General features: G+C 42.9%; 1 protein-coding gene and 1 pseudogene across 1 annotated transcript; one reads left to right on the top strand and one right to left on the bottom strand.

Annotated features, from left to right (window-relative positions):
- The first annotated feature begins 5,235 nt into the window (after positions 1-5,235).
- On the top strand, positions 5,236-14,152 carry LOC111955705 (platelet glycoprotein 4). The gene is given in 12 exon segments (XM_070433906.1): positions 5,236-5,545; positions 5,877-6,037; positions 6,391-6,538; positions 9,416-9,562; positions 9,768-9,859; positions 10,660-10,709; positions 10,951-11,020; positions 11,568-11,752; positions 12,091-12,203; positions 12,481-12,564; positions 12,651-12,704; positions 12,856-14,152. Coding segments are annotated over 12 exon segments (1,398 nt in total). The 5' UTR covers positions 5,236-5,422; the 3' UTR covers positions 13,027-14,152.
- Positions 14,153-14,795: 643 nt separating this feature from the next.
- Positions 14,796-18,619, bottom strand: part of LOC112067882 (semaphorin-3C-like) — a 43,135-nt pseudogene continuing 39,311 nt past the window's right edge.

Below are 18,619 nucleotides of genomic sequence, written 5' to 3'. Positions count from 1 at the left end.
AAGACCGGCTCTGGGAAGATCRCTGTGCCAACCTGGTCAACAAGAAGCCATTCACCTAATCTAAATTTAGGATGAATTCAACAAGCCCATTGAATCATATTAKAAAACGTGAGACATTCAGGCCCAATTTGAGGGATAGTTGCATAGAAATTAATAATGGTTGTTTCTGGACAACAAAGGTGGAATTATTCAGTAAGATTCCTGTACAGCTGCCAATTTAGTTTTCTGGTGAGCCAGTTGTTGGATAATTTTAATTCATACCACCAAATTGGATAAAAGCTTTAGGATCATATCACATATCAAATGTAATTAAATTTAAACTGATTTAATATATAAAAAAGGCTACTGTGGTAGCGCCTGTCTCCACAGATCACTCCTACCATTGAGGACCCAGATGTGGGCAAGGACATTGAGGATGGMGAAACAGGAGCTGAGACCTGCTGGACAMTGACTCTCTCTAGGCTGCTCCTGTACCCTCTAACCTCTCACCTGGGCAGCKGTCTAATTAGCTATACTGTCCTTCGCCTGAGTTGTGATGCTGTGAATGAACATTATAACCTACTGCCTACCGTAGGGGGCATTCTTCACAAACCAACACTCGACCCCCAAGCAGTAAGCTATCCAATGGAATATGCTTAAGCCCTCAGCAAGATCCAAAATAAAAGATATTGTGATTGTAATGAACACAAGGGGAGACAGAGAACTGGTTTCAAGCACAGGGCGCAGCAGGTGTTTATTGCAAAGGACCASAGGAGGAGGCAGAAGGTCATACACAGGGGTCCAAAAGGGCAACAGTACAGGCAGGGAAAAGGCTAGTAACCTAGTCCAGGAGATCAGGCAAAAGGTAAATAACAGGAAATCCAATAGGCTAATGTACAGGCAGGGAATAGGCAAAAGGAATTGTTAGCGAGGCAGGCAAAAACTATCATACATGAGCGGCATAAATCACAGGGGGGGGAAACCCCAGCGCTCAGAACAACATGTGTCACAATACAAACAATACCTCACAGTGATGGGGTGCAAAGAACTGAACTAAATAGTGTGTGTAAATGACATACAGGTGAGTGAACAGGTGATTATAATTCAGGTGATTGGGATCTGGAGAGTGAGCTGCGTTCAGGGGATATAGGTGTTTGAGAGTGTGAGCTGGAAAGTGAGCTACGTTCAGGGGATCTACGTGTTTGAGGGTGTGAGTTGGAAGCAGATGTTACAGTGATATCAATTACATTTTTTTAACTTGGCCATGAACGGGATCTTTTTCACTTACTAATACACTGGAGTCTTCAGTGGCCTCTCAGTTAAACTGCACAGGATCATGCTGGTGGAGAATACAAGTGAAGAGAACATAGTGATGAATACTCATTTGAAGCTCTGAACCCCTGAGTTCTTCGATAGCTCAACAGGTTAGTGCTGGAGTGGCAAGCCAACTCCAACARGGGTTTGAATGCTAGCTTTGCCCAAGATGTTTGTATTTAAGTGTTCTAGACTTGTCTGGTTAAATATCACGGATGAGCCCTTGTCAGGTCTCAGGAGTGGCTCATGAGGTATATGCTGGGTTTTACACACCCAGCACTTCAAGGTCACTTTTCTTGCAATGTGGGTTTGAGCCCCACTCAGTCTGTCTCTCCTTCACGGTGAAGTGGGAGGAGGTGTTGCTGGATCCAGGATCTGGTAAGTGGGCTGGGGTTGCCCAGGATGGTGCACTGGTAGGGATACCCCATAGGGGAGGGGTAGATGGGGGCACTGGCTCCCCTGCGGATAGTGGGMAGGAAAGGAGGGGCTATTAGCGAAGGTGAAGACAAACAGGGGTATTAGAGAATCAGAAAGAACAGGACAAGGGCTAACGCAGGCATCTKCTWCATGTGAGGCATGGGTTCAAATCCTGCAATTATTATCTTCAAGCCTCTGATCATTTGCATGGTTAGATATGATGTCATGTCTCAATGGGTTAATGCACACTCATTCAATTCCTAAACAATCAGCTCATTGACAGACACTATGCGCCACAGAGGTACAGCTCACAGCACTCTTTAAAAAAAAAACTTTGACAGCTCTTCCAACCTATGTGAAATGAAAAGCAAARYAGACTGATCTGAGAACCTTGRGCCTGTTAATAATCATGGCAGTAGTCTGAAATGGTAATGTTAGTCATGACCCCAGTCTTGCAATGTCATTAAATATAACTGCATTCACTAGATTTAATTGCATACATCTTCTCATGTCATTTCTAATATATTGTAACTATTCCAAATTGTTTCACATGAAGAGAGGCATGTTTATATGCCTGTTTGCGAAGCAAGGACCAAACATTGAAATAGGTTTAGAACTTTTATTGTGGAAATGGAATGGAGATGAGAATGAGAATTGGAGGGGAGGAAGCCAAGTTCTGTAGATGAAGGATCCAACAGGTGGACTGTAGTGTAATAACACATAATAACAAATAGCTGTGGTAGGCTGCTGTGGTGATGGTGTCATTCTGAAGTATCTCAATGTGAGAGACAGTCACTTCAACCAATATTTAACTGACAGTATTTGTTGTTGTTGACAATTAACATTTGCTTGATCAGCCTCTTTCAGATCYCAGTTTATTATGTAGAATGCACATGCTGCTTTGGCATATTGAACAAGGGATCACACGTAAGCTTTTTTCATTGGCCCAGGTTTGTGCACCTGTTGTAGTGATTCTTCAAGTGGAGTTTGATGCCCTCCTGTGGATTAAATATATTTAAATAAAAATGTGTAATTCAGCAGATGCTCAAATCCAGAGCGATTTACAGGAGCAATTAGGGTTGAGTGCCTTACTCAAGGGCAAATCAACAGATTTTTATTTAGTCAGCTCGGGGATTCAAACCAGAAACTTTTTGSTWACTGGCCCAAKGCTCTTAACCACTAGGCTACCTGGTGRCCGTAAAAGRGAAGAACAGGGTGTGGCAGGTCAGGGGGGCAGAGGAGGCTGGTGGGAGGTGCCATAGGAGGATGTACTCATTGTAATGGCTGGAATGGATTATGTTGAACTGTATCAAACATATGGAAACCACACGTTTGAATCCGTTCCATTAATTCCAATCCAGCAATTACAATGAGCCCATCCTCCTAAACTCAGCAAAAAAATAAATGTAAATAAAATTCCAAATAACTTCACAGATCTTCATTGTAAAGGGTTTAAACACTTTCCCAATTTAATGAACATGCACCTGTGGAACGGTCGTTAAGACACTAACAGCTTACAGACGGTAGGCAATTAAGGTCACAGTTATGAAAACTTAGGACACTAAAGAGGCCTTTCTACTGACTTTGAAAAACACAGAAAGAAAGATGCCCAGGATCCCTTCTCATCTTTGTGAACATGCCTTGGGCATGCTGCAAGGAGGCATGAGGACTGCAGATGTGGCCAGGGCAATAAATTGCAATGTCCGTGCTGTGAGACGCCTAAGACAGCGCTACAGGGAGACAGGARGGACAGCTGATCGTCCTCGCAATGTCAGACCACGTGTAACAACACCTGCACAGGATCGGTACATCCAAACATCACACCTGCGGGACAGGTACAGGAGGGCAACAACTGCCCGAGTTACACCAGGAACGCACAATACCTCCATCAGTGCTCAGACTGTCCGCATTAAGCTGAGAGAGGCTGGACTGAGGGCTTGTAGGCCTGTTGTAAGGCAGGTCCTCACCAGACATCACCGGCAACAACGTTGCCTATTGTCACAAACCCACCGTCGCTGGACCAGACAGGACTGGCAAAAAGTGCTCTTCACTGACGAGTCGCGGTTTTGTCTCACCAGGGTTATGGTCGGATTTGCGGTTATCGTCGAAGTAATGAGCGTTACACCGAGGCCTGTACTCTGGAGCGGGATCGATTTGGAGGTGGAGGATCTGTCATGGTCTGGGGCGGTGTGTCACAGCATCATCGGACTGAGCTTGTTGTCATTGCAGGCAATCTCAACGCTGTGCGTTACAGGGAAGACATCCTCCTCCCTCATGTGGTACCCTTCCTGCAGGCTCATCCTGACATGACCCTCCAGCATGACAATGCCACCAGCCATACTGCTCATTCTGTGCATGATTTCCTGCAAGACAGGAATGTCAGTGTTCTGCCATGGCCAGCGAAGAGCCCGGATCTCAATCTCATTGAGCACGTCTGGGACCTGTTGGATCGGAGGGTGAGTGCCATTCCCCCCAGAACTATCCTGGAACTTGCAGGTGCCTTGGTGGAAGAGTGGGGTAACATCTCACAGCAAGAACTAGCAAATCTGGTGCAGTATTAGGAGGAGATGCACTGCAGTACTTAATGCAGCTGGTGGCCACACCAGATACTGACTGTTACTTTTGATTTTGACCCCTCCCCCTTTGTTCAGGGACACATTATTCAATTTCTGTTAGTCACATGTCTGTGGAACTTGTTCAGTTTATGTCTCAGTTGTTGAATCTTGTTATGTTCATACAAATATTTACACATATTAAGTTTGCTGAAAATAAATGCAGTTGACAGTGAGAGGACGTTTCTTTTTTTTGCTTAGTCTATATGTCCTCCCACCTGCTACCTCTGGTTCAGGGATGTTAGTAAAGTAGAGATATGGATGTGGGASTGAGGYTCACCTGGAGGGAYGAGGAGGAACCTATTAACTCTAAGATAACAACACCTGAATAACGCATGTCAGTACGGTATTGCAATAATAAATACACCTGTTCAACAAAAGATGTAGGTCTGTCTTTGTAACACCAGGGGGCATATTTGTGACACAGAATCTCCCACATACTGAATGACCTGACATTTGACCAGACCGAGGGAAAAGATAACGCCAATATCACTCAAATTTATGGCTGTCATAACCGTGGTTTGCCATAATCATATAATTAAGATTACGCATCTTCTTATTCTTCGTTATCAGCATGGGATTAATAAAGCTCTGCAAATTCCATTAAAAACATACAGTTGTGGATATATTATCTGAAAAGTACCCAATTTGTCTCCTCCGACACACCTCCAACAGTGACCATCTCATCTCTTCCTCTAAGCAGGGGGAGAGCATAAAGCAACCCACATCCCATCAGGAAATAATATTAGAATAGAATATCCAGTTAACACAACATGATATACAGACCTGCTCTGTATTTAAAGGTACAGAAATCACAGTGCCTCTCAGAGCATCTCCTTCCTTCTTGACTCCTCCTCAGTTAAGCAGAGCTCTAATCAGCTGTCATATAGTGTAGTGATATCTTTTGGCCAGGAGTCATCATCACTCAACCTTTAACACCCAGCTGTCACATTATTATATACCTCTTATCAGTAGGTGGCCTAGTTTAGGACCAGCTACGTCTGCCTGTACTTGTCCTTCCGTCTCAGTCTCTCGGRCTCTCCACTGGCACGGCTGCTGCTGGAACCTACATACACCCACAGACAGAAACACACACCACCATGGGTTGCTGTAACAAGCTGTGTGGGCTAAAGGCTGGAATTGGGGCTGGAATTGCGGTGGCCATATTAGGTATAATCCTTATCCCCGTGGGGAACAATATCATCCGTGAGACRGTTACAAAGGTGAGTGTCAGCTTGCTAGAGGTGTAAACATTGTGGAGGTGGTCAATCAAATGCATGAGAGGTGGGCAAGAGAAACATAGAAATAAGAGGATTTCTAAGAGGTCCATTTAGGAAAAAGTGGTTTTCTGCTATGAGAGAGAGTAGATTCTAAACAGTAAGTGAAAGAAATATCTTCATTTGTTCAATCTCTTGCATTACTAGGTCATATTTTCCAAATACATCTAAAATGTTGACAGCCACTTTGGACATAACTTAAATAAATGAGTGAAAAGATTGCTGCTTTACCTAAAKCCAGGGCACTGTACAGAAAGAGTCTGTCTGGTGAATGCAGGAATCGGTCATCGAGCCTGGGACCACAGCCTGGGACAACTGGGTGTCTGCAGACGCACCTGTGTACAGACAGTTCTGGCTCTTCGACGTGCAGAACCCACTGGACGTGGTGGAGAATGGGTCAAAGCCAAAATTGGTGGAGAAAGGGCCCTACACATACAAGTAGGTCCCTACTCACTCAAATGTCTCTAAAAGATCCACAACATGATGTATATACGATGTGCATCATCTCTGTTAGGTGATTTCAACGCTGTATAGAGGGAAGAAACCTATGGTGTTGTTCATCTCCACTTTGTATTCTAAATATATTTGGATGATTTTGAATTATAAATTGCACTTTAATATCTACAATTCATATAGATGAAAAGAAAACACCTATATTTTACTAAATCTAATCTAGAATCTAATCTAATATGATATAATGTACGAGAGATTAAAAGTCACTGGGTGAGAAAGCAGGAGAACGAAAGGGAGGGTGGGTGCCACTCGTCCGTGTGTCTCTCTCTACCCATCAGGACGCGGTACCTGCCCAAAGAGAACATCACGGCCAACCCAGAGAGCCACACCATCTCCTTCCTGCTCCCTGCGGGGGCCATATTTGAGCCCTCCATGTCTGTGGGGTCTGAGGAGGACAGTGTCACCTCCCTCAACCTGGCTGTGGCTGTAAGTGGGTGACACATCATTACCTTGTGATGGCTCTCTACCTGTCTGAGTGGATATTGTGTATTCCACCTCTGTCGGGGTTACTTTGTCTGGAGTAGAGAAACGGGACAACAAGGAGAGCTGGGGTTGAAGGGAACCAAGTGTCTGGAATGTATGAGCACAGCATAAATTATGGGGCCCTAGCTTTTACTGTTTTTACAAACCACAACTTATTTAGTTGTGAGTCTGGCTGTGGTGGTCTCAGTGTTATAGTGAATGTTTGGTTGAAGTGCACATGTACAGTGCCTTAGGAAAGTGTTCAGATCCCTTGACCTTTTCCACATTTTGTAACATTACAGCCTTATTCTAACATTGGATTAAAAACTTCTTATGGCTGCAGGGGCAGTATTGAGTAGCTTGGATGAAAGGTGCACAGAGGTGCCCATATTAATCAGCCTGCTCCTCAGTCCCAGTTGCTAATATATTTATATATAAAACATTTATCATGTATTTTCTGGTTTCTGTTGACCCCAACATGGCGGCTAATTTGGCTATTGTTCTGAGCTCCGTCTCAGATTATTGCATGATTAGCTTTTTCCGTAAAGTTTTTTTGAAATCTGACACAGCGGTTGCATTAACGAGAGGTATATCTATAATTCCATGTGTATAACTTGTATTATCATCTACATTTATGATGAGTATTTCTGTTGAAACGATGTGACTATTAAAAATCACTTGATGTTTTTGGAACTAGTGAATGTAACTAGCCAATGTAAACTCAGATTTTTTGTTATAAATATGAACTTTATCAAACAAAACATGCATGTATTGTGTAACATGAAGTCCTATGAGTGTCATCTGATGAAGATAATCAAAGGTTAGTGATTCATTTTATCTCTATTTCTGCTTTTTCTGACTGCTATCTTTCGCTGGAAAAATGGCTGTGCTTATTGTGGTTTGATGGTGACCTAACATAATCGTTGGTAGTGCTTTCGCTGAAAAGCATATTTGAAATCGGACACTATGGTGGGATTAACAACAAGAATACCTTTAAAATGATATAAGACACATGTATGTTTGAGGAATTTTAATTATGAGATTTCTGTTGTTTGAATTTGGCGCCCTGCACTTTATCTGGCTGCTGTCATATCGATCCCGGTAGCGGGATGCAGCCATATTAAATCGTTTTTCCCCCTCATCAATCTACACACAACACCCCATAATGACAAAGCAAAAACAGCCTTTTAGAAATTTTAATATCACATTTACAGAAGTATTCAGACCCTTTACTCAGTACTTTGTTGACGCTACAAGCTTGGCACACATATATTTGGGGAGTTTCTCCCATTCTTCTCTGCAGATCAACTCAAGCTCTGTCAGGTTGGATGGGGAGCATCGCTGTACAGCTATTTTCAGGTCTCTCCAGAGATGTTCGATAAGGTTCAAGTCCGGGCTCTGGTTGGGCCACTCAAGGACATTCAGAGACTTGTACTGAAGCCACTCCTGTGTTGTCTTGCCAGGTTTCCTCCAGACGTGACACTTGGCATTCAGGCCAAACAGTTCAATCTTGGTTCCATCAGACCAGAGAATCTTGTTTCTCATGGTCTGAGACACTTTAGCTGCCTTTTGGCAAACTCCAAGTGGGCTGTCATGTGCCTTTTACTGAGGAGTGGCTTCCGTCTGGCCATTCAACCATAAAGGCTTGATTGGGGGAGTGTTGCGGAGATGATTGTTTTTCTAGAAAGTTCTCCCATCTCCACAGAGGAACTCTAGAGCTCTGTCAGAGTGACCATAAAAAATCCTTCGACCTCATGGCTTGGTTTTTCTCTGACATGCACTGTCAACTGTGGGACCTTATATAGACAGGTGTGTGCCTTTCTCAATCATGAATGTACCACAGGTGGACTCCAATCAAGTTGTAGAAACATCTTGGCCTCCCAAGTGTCGCAGTGGTCTAAGACTGTGCCACTAGAGATCCTGGTTCGAGTCCAGGCTCTGTCGCAGCCGACAGGGAGACCCATGGGGCGGCGCACAATTGTCCCAGCGTCGTCCGGGTTAGGGGAGGGTTTGGCCGGCAGGGATGTTCTTGTCCGATCGCGCACTAGCAACTCCTGTGGCGGCCTGGGCGCAATGCACTCTGACCAGGTCGCCAGGTGTACGGTGTTTCCTCCGACACATTGGTGCGGCTGGCTTCCGGGTTAAGCGGACATTGTGTCAAGAAGCAGTGCGGCTTGGCTGGGTTGTGTTTCGGAGGATGCACAGCCTTCCTGACCTTTGTCTCTCCCGAGTCCGTATGGGAGTTGCAGCGGTGGGACAAGACTAACTACCAATCGGATACCACGAAATTGGGGAGAAAAAGGGGGCTTTCAAAAAACAAAAAAAGTAAAGAAAATAAAAAATAAATAAAAAGGATGATCAGTGGAAACAGGATGCACTTGAGCTTCATTTCGAGTCTCATAGCAAAGGGTCTGAATACTTATGTAAATAAGGTATTTCTGTTTTTATATGTTATATATTTGCAAATTAAAACCTGTTTTGCTTTGTCATTATGGGGTAATGTGTATAGATTGCTGAGGAGTTTTTGTATTTAATCCATTTTAGAACAAGGCTGTAACCTAACAAAATGTCAAGTGGTCTGACTACTTCCTGAAGGCACTGTAGATAACAGATCGGGACATTTGTATTCTATATGTTCAAGGATCTATGAGGTTAGAGGCAATAATACAACCATTTGTAGGACACAGCCCTCTCTCGCATGTCACCACATCAGTCATAAAACATTTCTGTTGTAATCCTCTATCTGTATGAATCTGTAATATGCAGGTGTGCTGACATTATGTAATGTACTCGTTTTGAATAATGGAAATGCAACTTCCTTTTTCTTCTCCTTCCTTTCAGGGTGGGTACAAGTTGTTTCCCCCATGGGCACTGGAAGCTGCAATAAAGTTAAACAATGTCTCACTCTTCCAGCGACGGACAGTGAGGGAAATACTCTGGGGTTACAAAGACCCCATTCTGAAAGGGACACTGGGCCTCTTTTTTCCTGTAAGCTCACAGCATATCATTTTCATACACCTTCCCTATATAGAATAATACAAATTCTTTATTTAGTTTTATATGTACATTATTCCAAAAAATACCAATCTACATTATTTATGTGACATTCACTGAGAATGTAGGAATAACTTAATGAAATGTAATGTTGTGTAGCTACCTAACTGTACTATGGTGTGATGTGCTGTTTCCTCAGTACAACGGCACCTATGACGGGCCATACAGTGTCTTCACAGGCAAGGATGACATCTCTAAAGTGTCTATCATTGACAGCTGGCAGGGGGAAAAGTGAGTATCTTGAGCCTCAACACACTAAAGTTGGAGAGTTGTTGTTGAGGGTTGAATCGAAATAGTGCAATGAGTACACACTAACCTTCCCCCCACATCATAACAGGGACCCATGATGTAATTCTCTTACCGTTATTCCGTTACCGGATGTAAATCCACTTCACCTACTGTAATATCAATAAAAAAAATAAAAAATAAACTGTAATTCTGTTAGAAAAATGTGCATCTGCACAGTTCTAGTAAATGTGTTTTTGTGACATTTTTTGTGTAAATTGTTCAAAGTAGTCCTTGTGCATAGAGTTGCATGGTTTGTTATTAAACTTTGAAATCAATGCTTTTTGTTTGGCATACATTTTAAAGTTAAACATCTGAGTCTGTTACCGTTATCGTAGGGTCCATATTGTCAATTCAGTCTAATGGCGTCATGGATTTACAGCATCATCTGTAGAATTCTCCTGGCAAACCATGTAAAACCACAGGTCTTTGGTGAGTGTAGGCAGGCGCGGACTGGCCATCTGGTATTTTGGGCAAAAGCCAGATGGGCTGGTCCATTTGTAGCCCAGTAGGCCTGTCTAACTATTTTTTTTTGTGCCCCAAATAATTATCTGGCTAATAATGGGAGCCTCAAAGAAAAAAAATAGGCCGGTGTGGGGGCCTCAAGGAAAAAAATATGCTGGTATGTTTGAAATGCCAGGGCCAAATTATTGTCCCAGTCCGCCCTTGATCGTAGGCAGTTTTTGTCTGGGTCGTATTACCCAATAACTGATGGCTTTACTGATGAGCCCATTTCTCTCTAATAGAAAGGTGTCTTTCTGGAACAACACATACTGCGACATGATCAACGGCACAGGTACAGTCACTCAAATACCCAGGCAGCAGACAACTTGCATTGCATCACTGTCTTGTTGAATTACATTTTACTCTATCATCACACAACCGAAACATTTCAAATGCGTAAGAAATCAATTAAGAACACTGGAGAATCCTTACTAAGTCATCTTATACTGCCATGGTTAATACTGTATATTCAATTCTATGTTCTTTACCATTGTTCTGACTAACTTTACCCTTGTTCTGACTATTTTCATCAGATGGCTCGTCATTCTCTCCCTTCCTGGACAAGAAGAAGCCTCTGTACTTCTTCTCCCCTGACATCAGCAGGTGGAGTGATCTGTTCTTCATTTACCTATTGGGGTGGATAGTAATGTTCAGATCTCATGTAGACTGTGGTGTTATGGTAAACAAAGACAAGTGGAGATGATAACTGATTTAGGTTTTGCAATGGCCCTAATTTGTAAAGCAACTTCTATCAGCTTTAATCCTGTTCACTGCCATCATACAGCCAATAGAAATGTACTACTTGTTTATCATACCCCTTAAAGTCTGGAAGGGACTTTTCACTATGTCCTTTGGCCTAATATTCACAGATACTGTAGTCAGATCTGGAGCCATATGCAATGAGCATCTCAGAATAGTGCTGATCTAGGATCCTCCCTCCATGCAATCTTATTCATTAATCTAAAAGGCTGAACTGATCCCAAATCAGCACTCCTACTCTGAGAAGCTTTATACATACATTAGGGCCCCTGATCTTTTATTCCCATCCTCACTTTTGAAGATGCCTTTCTAATCATGACCACAAGAGGTCAGGGCACGGCAAAAACAAAGAGCCTTGTCTCCTAAAAGCACTGTTCTTCAATGTCTTCAGGTCTGTGTCAGCTGAGTATGAGAGGAGCCTGGACCTGAAGGGGATCGAGGTGTACCGGTTCAAACTGCCCCCGCTCACCCTAGCCTCCCCTGCAGTCAACCCAGACAACCAGTGCTTCTGCACGGACRCCGTGGTCACTAAGAACTGCACATTGGCCGGAGTCCTGGACATCAGCTCCTCTCGTGGTGAGGGACACGGGCAACAGTCACTAACTGGTTCCTGCACTGCTGGACATCAACCGGATGCAAATAATAATATGGTCTAATGATCTATTAGCACTGTATGAATGGCACAGAAGTCTAATAAATTCATATTTTAGTCATGTTAGCAGACACTCTTATCCAGAGAGCTTAAGAGCAATAAAGGGTTAATATCAACTAGCATTTACTGCAGTTCCGTTCACTATAAGCAGGTCCAAGAGTTATTCCTGGTCAGGGAATACTGTGGGTTCTAAAGGTACTGTATGCATGTCCTGTGTACAGTACCAGGTGATAACGTGTCCACCTTTGATATTCTCAACCAGGACAACCAGTCTACATCTCCTGCCTCACTTCCTGTGGTAGTCCATACCTGGTTGAAGATGTGGAGGGCTTGGTCTAGTGAGGAGCATCACGTCAGTTCCTGGATGTGGAACCGGTGAGAGCCCTGCATCCATTCACCTTTCACCTCTGATCTCTAGGATATGTCCAATGACTTCCCAACTATGCAGTCTTCTGTGCATATGCTAACGCTGCCCAAAAAAGTCTCGCACGGCTGTTTATGGTATTCTTGTGTGTTCTCTCAATAAGCGACATCCCCTGCTCTCGCATCTATTTAGATTTTGGACAGATCCTGATTGTCTGTTGCTGGCGTGTACAGTACAGTAGGCCTAACTGCTGTGGGAATAAATGTGTTTGGTGTTTGTTTCCGTCAGACACAGGGTTCAGGTCTGAGGTTTGCAAGAGACTGCAAGGTGAACATGATGTACGGCCCTCCAAGATCATCACGTAGGTTTAATGTCTTTTTAATATTTTTCCCGTATCTTTACTATTGCATATACAGACCACTCATCCAGGATAATCTCTTCTCATTACATATTCTCAGGGTGTTAAAGAAGTGAAAAGATACACCATACTCCCTATAGTTTGGCTAAACGAGGTAAGTCATTTGAGCTGTGACTTCTGCTGCCAGTCTTCCTTCTAAAACGTTTTAACTTGCGTTTGTTATTGCATATTTTCCAAAGTATTTTCTAAGTATATTAACCTCTCGTTCTGTAATTGCTATACTCCAACGACTGCTGTTTCTACAGACGGCATCCCTGGATGACGAGACAGCGGACAGGTTTAAGAAGGAGCTGTTATCTCGTGTTGACATGCTGGAGACGGTGCAGTTCACGCTGATAGGCTTAGGGTCAGCAGCCTTTGTGCTCTGCATAGTGGCACATTGTTTGGTAAGCAGAAACAACAGCAAGCTTGTGTGAGAGGGACAATGCTGCTGTACAACAGAGGAACAGCGGGGGTACAAGGATGTCAGTGTGCTGTAACTTGTCACTTTTAATATCATGCACGTTCATCATTTGTGTTATTTACAAATTCAAAATTCTCGCTCTGATACATAGCGAGGATATATTGTAGACATTGTGTGAGTTAGAACTTACTTTTTTTGTACAAATTCTTATAAACTGTTCTTTCATGTTATTGTAATTTGATTTGCACACACSTCCCTGCTAGATTTTGGTCAGGGATCTTGAAAGCTAGAATATACAGCGGTTGAAATTGCTATGACCTTAATGTAGCGGACATTCATGACTCCAATAAAAATAAATCAAGCTGATTCAAATGTATTCAACTTAATCTCATCTCACGCTGAAGTTGAGCCATGAATATCAATGGAGGCAGGAACGGGAAGGAAGTGAAGGTATTTTTTTATGATACCCTGCTTCTCAAGGGGTCTTAAGTAGGGTTATAACACGGTATGAGTCTAGCAAAACTGGCCCTCATCCCCATGGGAAGTAACCAGCTTAGGTTCTCTCATTGCTGGAACAAACCGCTCTTTTGTACATTTGAAGCCAAATTATTCAGTTTCCCTTTCACCTCATGTGGCCCGTAAATCAAAATGAGAGTGAAAACACCCCCATACGGATGATTATTCTGTGGTTTCTGCATGGCACTCGGGTTTGTTTGGTGAGAAAGCACTGATTTTGCCCTGCAGGAAACCTCTCTTAGTTTTAGGGGGTGTTAAATGACCATTTGCCAATTCCCGGGGCTCTTTGATACTTCTGTCTACTCTAGAGAGTACAGTAACAGTGGAAAGTGAGATTGAAGGAGACATCTTTACTTGCCTTAGCGCTCCTCAGCTCTCTCGCCTTCTCTGCACCAGTGCACTCTGTAAGGAAGCCATTTTCTTTATAAGCCATATTTTCTAAGATGTGTTTGAAAATTAATATTAAATACCGAATATGAATCTACAAATGGAAACTAACCAATATGTAATGCTAGTTCTAACAGCAGCTACTGATATCTTCATTGAAATATTCTGAAGGAAAGTAGGCCAATTTGTAAAATATTTAAACTTGTGGGTACCTAATAAATCACATTGTAAATCTATTCAACTATCACTTGGAGTCATTACATTGTTTCCCAGAATTCTTACCCATTTCCCATATCCACCCCATTTGCATGGGCAGCTTCTTCCTACCCATAATTGCCGTGTTCATGTGCTAGTCGGAACTAGGAAACTTACATTTTCGACTTGCTAAATGGTTGTAGTTATTATACACATGCCGCGTTCAACCAGTTAGCAAGATGGAAATTTCAGAGTTCCGACTAGCACATGAACACGGCAAATATCTAGCCAATAGAACAGTAATGTGATTGTTTTCAGTCATCATACAATTTCATCAGTGGAGGCTGCTGAGGGGAGGATGGCTCATAATACTGGCTGGAATGGAGTCAAAAAAATGGCATGGAAACAATGTGTTTGATGTATTTGATACCATTCCACCTATTCTGCTCCAGTCATTACCACAAGCCCGTCCTCCCCAATTAAGGTGCCACCAACCTCAGATGAATTTCATACATTCAATAAATCTATGTAATTCCTAAGCGTGACTGTAACCGGTGAAAGTGTATCACATCTGAAGAGATAAGTGAAATATGGGGACTTACTGCTCATTGGAATGATCCTGCTGTTCCTCTCCTGTCAGATTCATCTATGACTACTTACAACCAAAATGTATGAAATTCAAAGTACTTTCTAAATGCATTTATTCAGGCTGTCATGACGTTAATAAATAGAAATACACCAGTTTTATGATAACATGGAAATGACATTGAACATCACTATGACGACACTTTGTTAAAAGTTTGAATTGATCAAAACTTAAACGAGTCGTCAGTCTAGAGATTTATGTTAAGGAAAAGCCAGACCTTTAAAAAATATTTTGTCAAAATGAAATTATATCTCTACGATTTGCAGATACGGTCGAGAATATTTGATGAGATGTGTTAAATTATATACACTAGGGTCACATTCAAAAGCGCAGATCCACAAAAACTGGACACAATGACATAAGTTATGATGAAAATATAGAATGAAAAACACTCTGTACACATACCAACCATGAATATATCTACACAGACTATACTTCTGAGACAAACAGGAAAGAGCTATTCACACTTTATAAAACAGAGAGTGCCAATCTGACCATCGCACAAACTGTGAATTAAATGCATTATTCAAAATGATTKGAATGATATTCAAGTMAAATGMTCWTCATGATTKTTTTTGARCGTGCATGTCTGTCTTGCTGTACGTGAAATTAAAACTCAGTAAGGAGATTAAATATATCTCATCAAATCATGGATCAAGAAAATGCAAACCCCAAAATCAGAAGTGTATACATGCATGTACCTGAATACAAAAGCTAGGATGTGCGTGACTGCTATACTCCATCGGTATAAAACCAATCCAGCGATGTATTGCAAATAGCCACAAAGTTTAGATGGATTTTATATACATTAACATGCTTATGTGCTGACAACACAGTATCATACACTATCAAAGAGATAATGGAAAGATACTTGTACAGTATGGCACAATGTCCCGTACCATTTAAGAACATAAATATTCCAAGTAATGTGAATAAATACAGGAAAGAAGACAGAATGTAAGGATGCTGTGACCTAACATTTTACATGACCGTTGTCCTATTAAACGTGATGTTTAGAAAATGACTAAGGTAGGGTGGTCTTGCCTGTGTTCCTGTAATAAATTGAGCAGAATCCCTCCCAACGAAGGTTCTTTGCTCACACAGCGCTACATGTTCTAGTGTAACAGTACTGTCCATATGGGTGGCAGCTGAGCTGGAGGTGTACTTTGGCCTAGCCACTATGTTTTCATTTCCAAGGCTGGAATATTTTTTATTGGGACCACTTAGTATGGACAATATGCCCTTTGTATAGACAGTGCTGCCATTTTATCTGGTGTTAGGAGGGATAGAGTTCCTCCATAGAGACAGAGCTACAATGTGTACATAGAAACGGGTCATACAATGATGGATTTGTTTTGATCTTGGTGATAGCCCTGTCGTTTTGTCAAATGTAAAACTGTAACAGGTGGTAGTTGTAAACAGTGTTCATATGGATGAATATGATATGAATATGAGTCAATGTACAGTTGCAGAGCAGAGTGTAAACAGCTAGGGTGCTCCCTATAAAACATCCTTCTTGGATATGCAAATGAATATGCCAATGATTTCCCTACTCAAATCACAATCTTCACCATCTGTAACTCCAGGTTTGTTCTCCTTGGACCAGACATCCATTCATATTAAGCCATTACATGCTGCCTGATACATTTCCCCATTCTATAAATGTCTATACTGCAATATACTACATTACTGCTATCAGACCATTGCCTACTGTATAGCGTGACTACAGTATACATGTGTGGCAAGTATTATCATACAACTACGTGAGCAGCAGTGAATGCAGTAAGTCATCCTGTGTATGTAGCCTAAGACACCTGAACCTGATGCCTAAATCCACACATCTCCATGTGTCCTGATCCAGGGTCAGGGATTACACCTCTGTCTAAATGGCGAGTGTGACAGGATGTGAGGTGTGTATGTATATCACAGTAATCTGGTCAGCGTACCTCATGCATATAAGACTACAGACAGCCCCAGGCAGGGTGAGTCCCACTTCCTCCTTGTAAACCTATAGTAGCTAGAGCTGGGGAAGCGTTCAGTTCAGGTCCATTACCTCTGGGCAGGGTGGGAGCTCGGGGGTTGTGTGTGTGGCCAGGTGTGTGTGTTCATGTATACCCCCCTCTCCACAGCCCTAAACCCCTTGTCTCCCCCAGTCAAACATCATCAGGCAGTTCCAGGTGGTTCCTGCGGTTGCGGCTCTTCCGGAGGTCTAGCAGGGGCTTGAGCTTGGCCATGTCTCCCCGGAGAGGAGGCCCTCCRRTCYMKCCCTTCTGCTGCRTGGCCCCCTGRAYGCTCTGGAGCTGCTTTCTCTCCTTACAGTACTGCTGTARGGCCAGGCTCTCTGCAGGGCTGAAGGCTGAGAGCAGGGCCTTGGGGTGCAGGGTGCTGGCCCAGGCCCAGGGAGACTGCTGCTTGTCCATCAGCACTGACACCATGGCCTCACTCAGGACACGCAGGCGGAGCTTGGCCACGGTGCGCTTGAAGGTGTTCTCTGTGGCCAGGCAATAGTACAGGCCCTGGTCGGACAGCTGAACGGAGCGGATGAGCAGGCCGTGGTCAGTGGCAACCACACGGTCACCCAGCTTCACCTGGCAGGGGGAAAGAGAGGTGTCAGCAGAATGGTCTTAATTGTCCTATAGAATAACACATTATCCCACAGCATGATCTATAGTCAAGTAAATCGAGCAAAGACAAATCAACTTAAAGTGGCACTCCAGTCTCCTTTTCACCTCATTTAACACTGGATTTACTTAACGTAAGGCACATCTCAATAGGTGGTCTAGATATTTCATGACATAGCACAAGGAAGGGGGGAGGCTTTCCTCTTTTGTTCTCTATTGTTCCTCAAGCAATGGGGAGGCCCATGACATCACGACTTCCCATCAGCCATGAATGTCCTGCTCCTTGAAGTTTGCAGTTGTGTCTAAAAAACACAATTTAGCTGAAAGCATACATTTTTTACCCTCTAGTGTGTCCTTTACTGTATGTATACTGGGGATATCGATTTTCAACAGTAAAAGGTCAAACATCGCTGGAGGACGTCTTTAAACAGTTCACCTGGAGTACTCTTTCATAGAATCTCTGATATAAATATTATGCATGAGCTATAAACAGCGAAATCTGTAAAAGATGTGAATCTTTATCAAAGAGCAGGTTCTCTCTTTGCACAGCCCCGTATCATTTCTCATGGCCTGATGGGCAGCAGGAAGTCTTAGAGGGTGTCAGTAATGTGAAATGTTTCCCCCGTTGAGAATAGACTCATTAGTTAGGTCACATCTGATCTACAGTATATCACTACCTTGTTACACAGACAATAAATACTTTGCAACGTCATCCCCGAGGCGTGACGTGTTTGAAATAATATCAGATCACTAACATGTCATCACAATCAAAGGATTGTGTCGAATGCATTGATCTAGTTCCAACTAGATCAAGGCATTCGACACAATCCTTCGATTGTAATGACGTGTTTGATATTGTAATCGACCGTCAACAGCCTTTGTACTCAGTCCCGTGTGTTACTGACTGAGGAACAACGATACCTACTCAATCCTCCTTCACGTCATGGGATTACATTTTTGTCTAAAACGTCATTGATTTGCAAGAAACTGGAGTCGGAATTGAGCCAGCTCTGACGTTGAACACACAGAATGAATCATTCCATTTCTATGGTTCAACCCAGCTTCTCAATTGACTTTGACTCGGGAAGTTGTTGTCTGACCTCTTTCCTCCTGTCATTGTCTCTGTGGATGAGCCAGCGGACGGAGGCCTGAGGGGACTTAGGAAGACACTCTAGGAAGGTGGTGTTGTTCTTTACCCCATACTGGGTCATCTCCACCGCGTTCCTGTACGCTGAAACAAG

The sequence above is a fragment of the Salvelinus sp. IW2-2015 genome, linkage group LG3 (assembly GCF_002910315.2).
Source record: "Salvelinus sp. IW2-2015 linkage group LG3, ASM291031v2, whole genome shotgun sequence".
Lineage (NCBI taxonomy): Eukaryota > Metazoa > Chordata > Actinopteri > Salmoniformes > Salmonidae > Salvelinus > Salvelinus sp. IW2-2015.
Note: the sequence above shows the minus strand (reverse complement) of the source record. Positions and strands in the feature narration are given on the sequence as shown.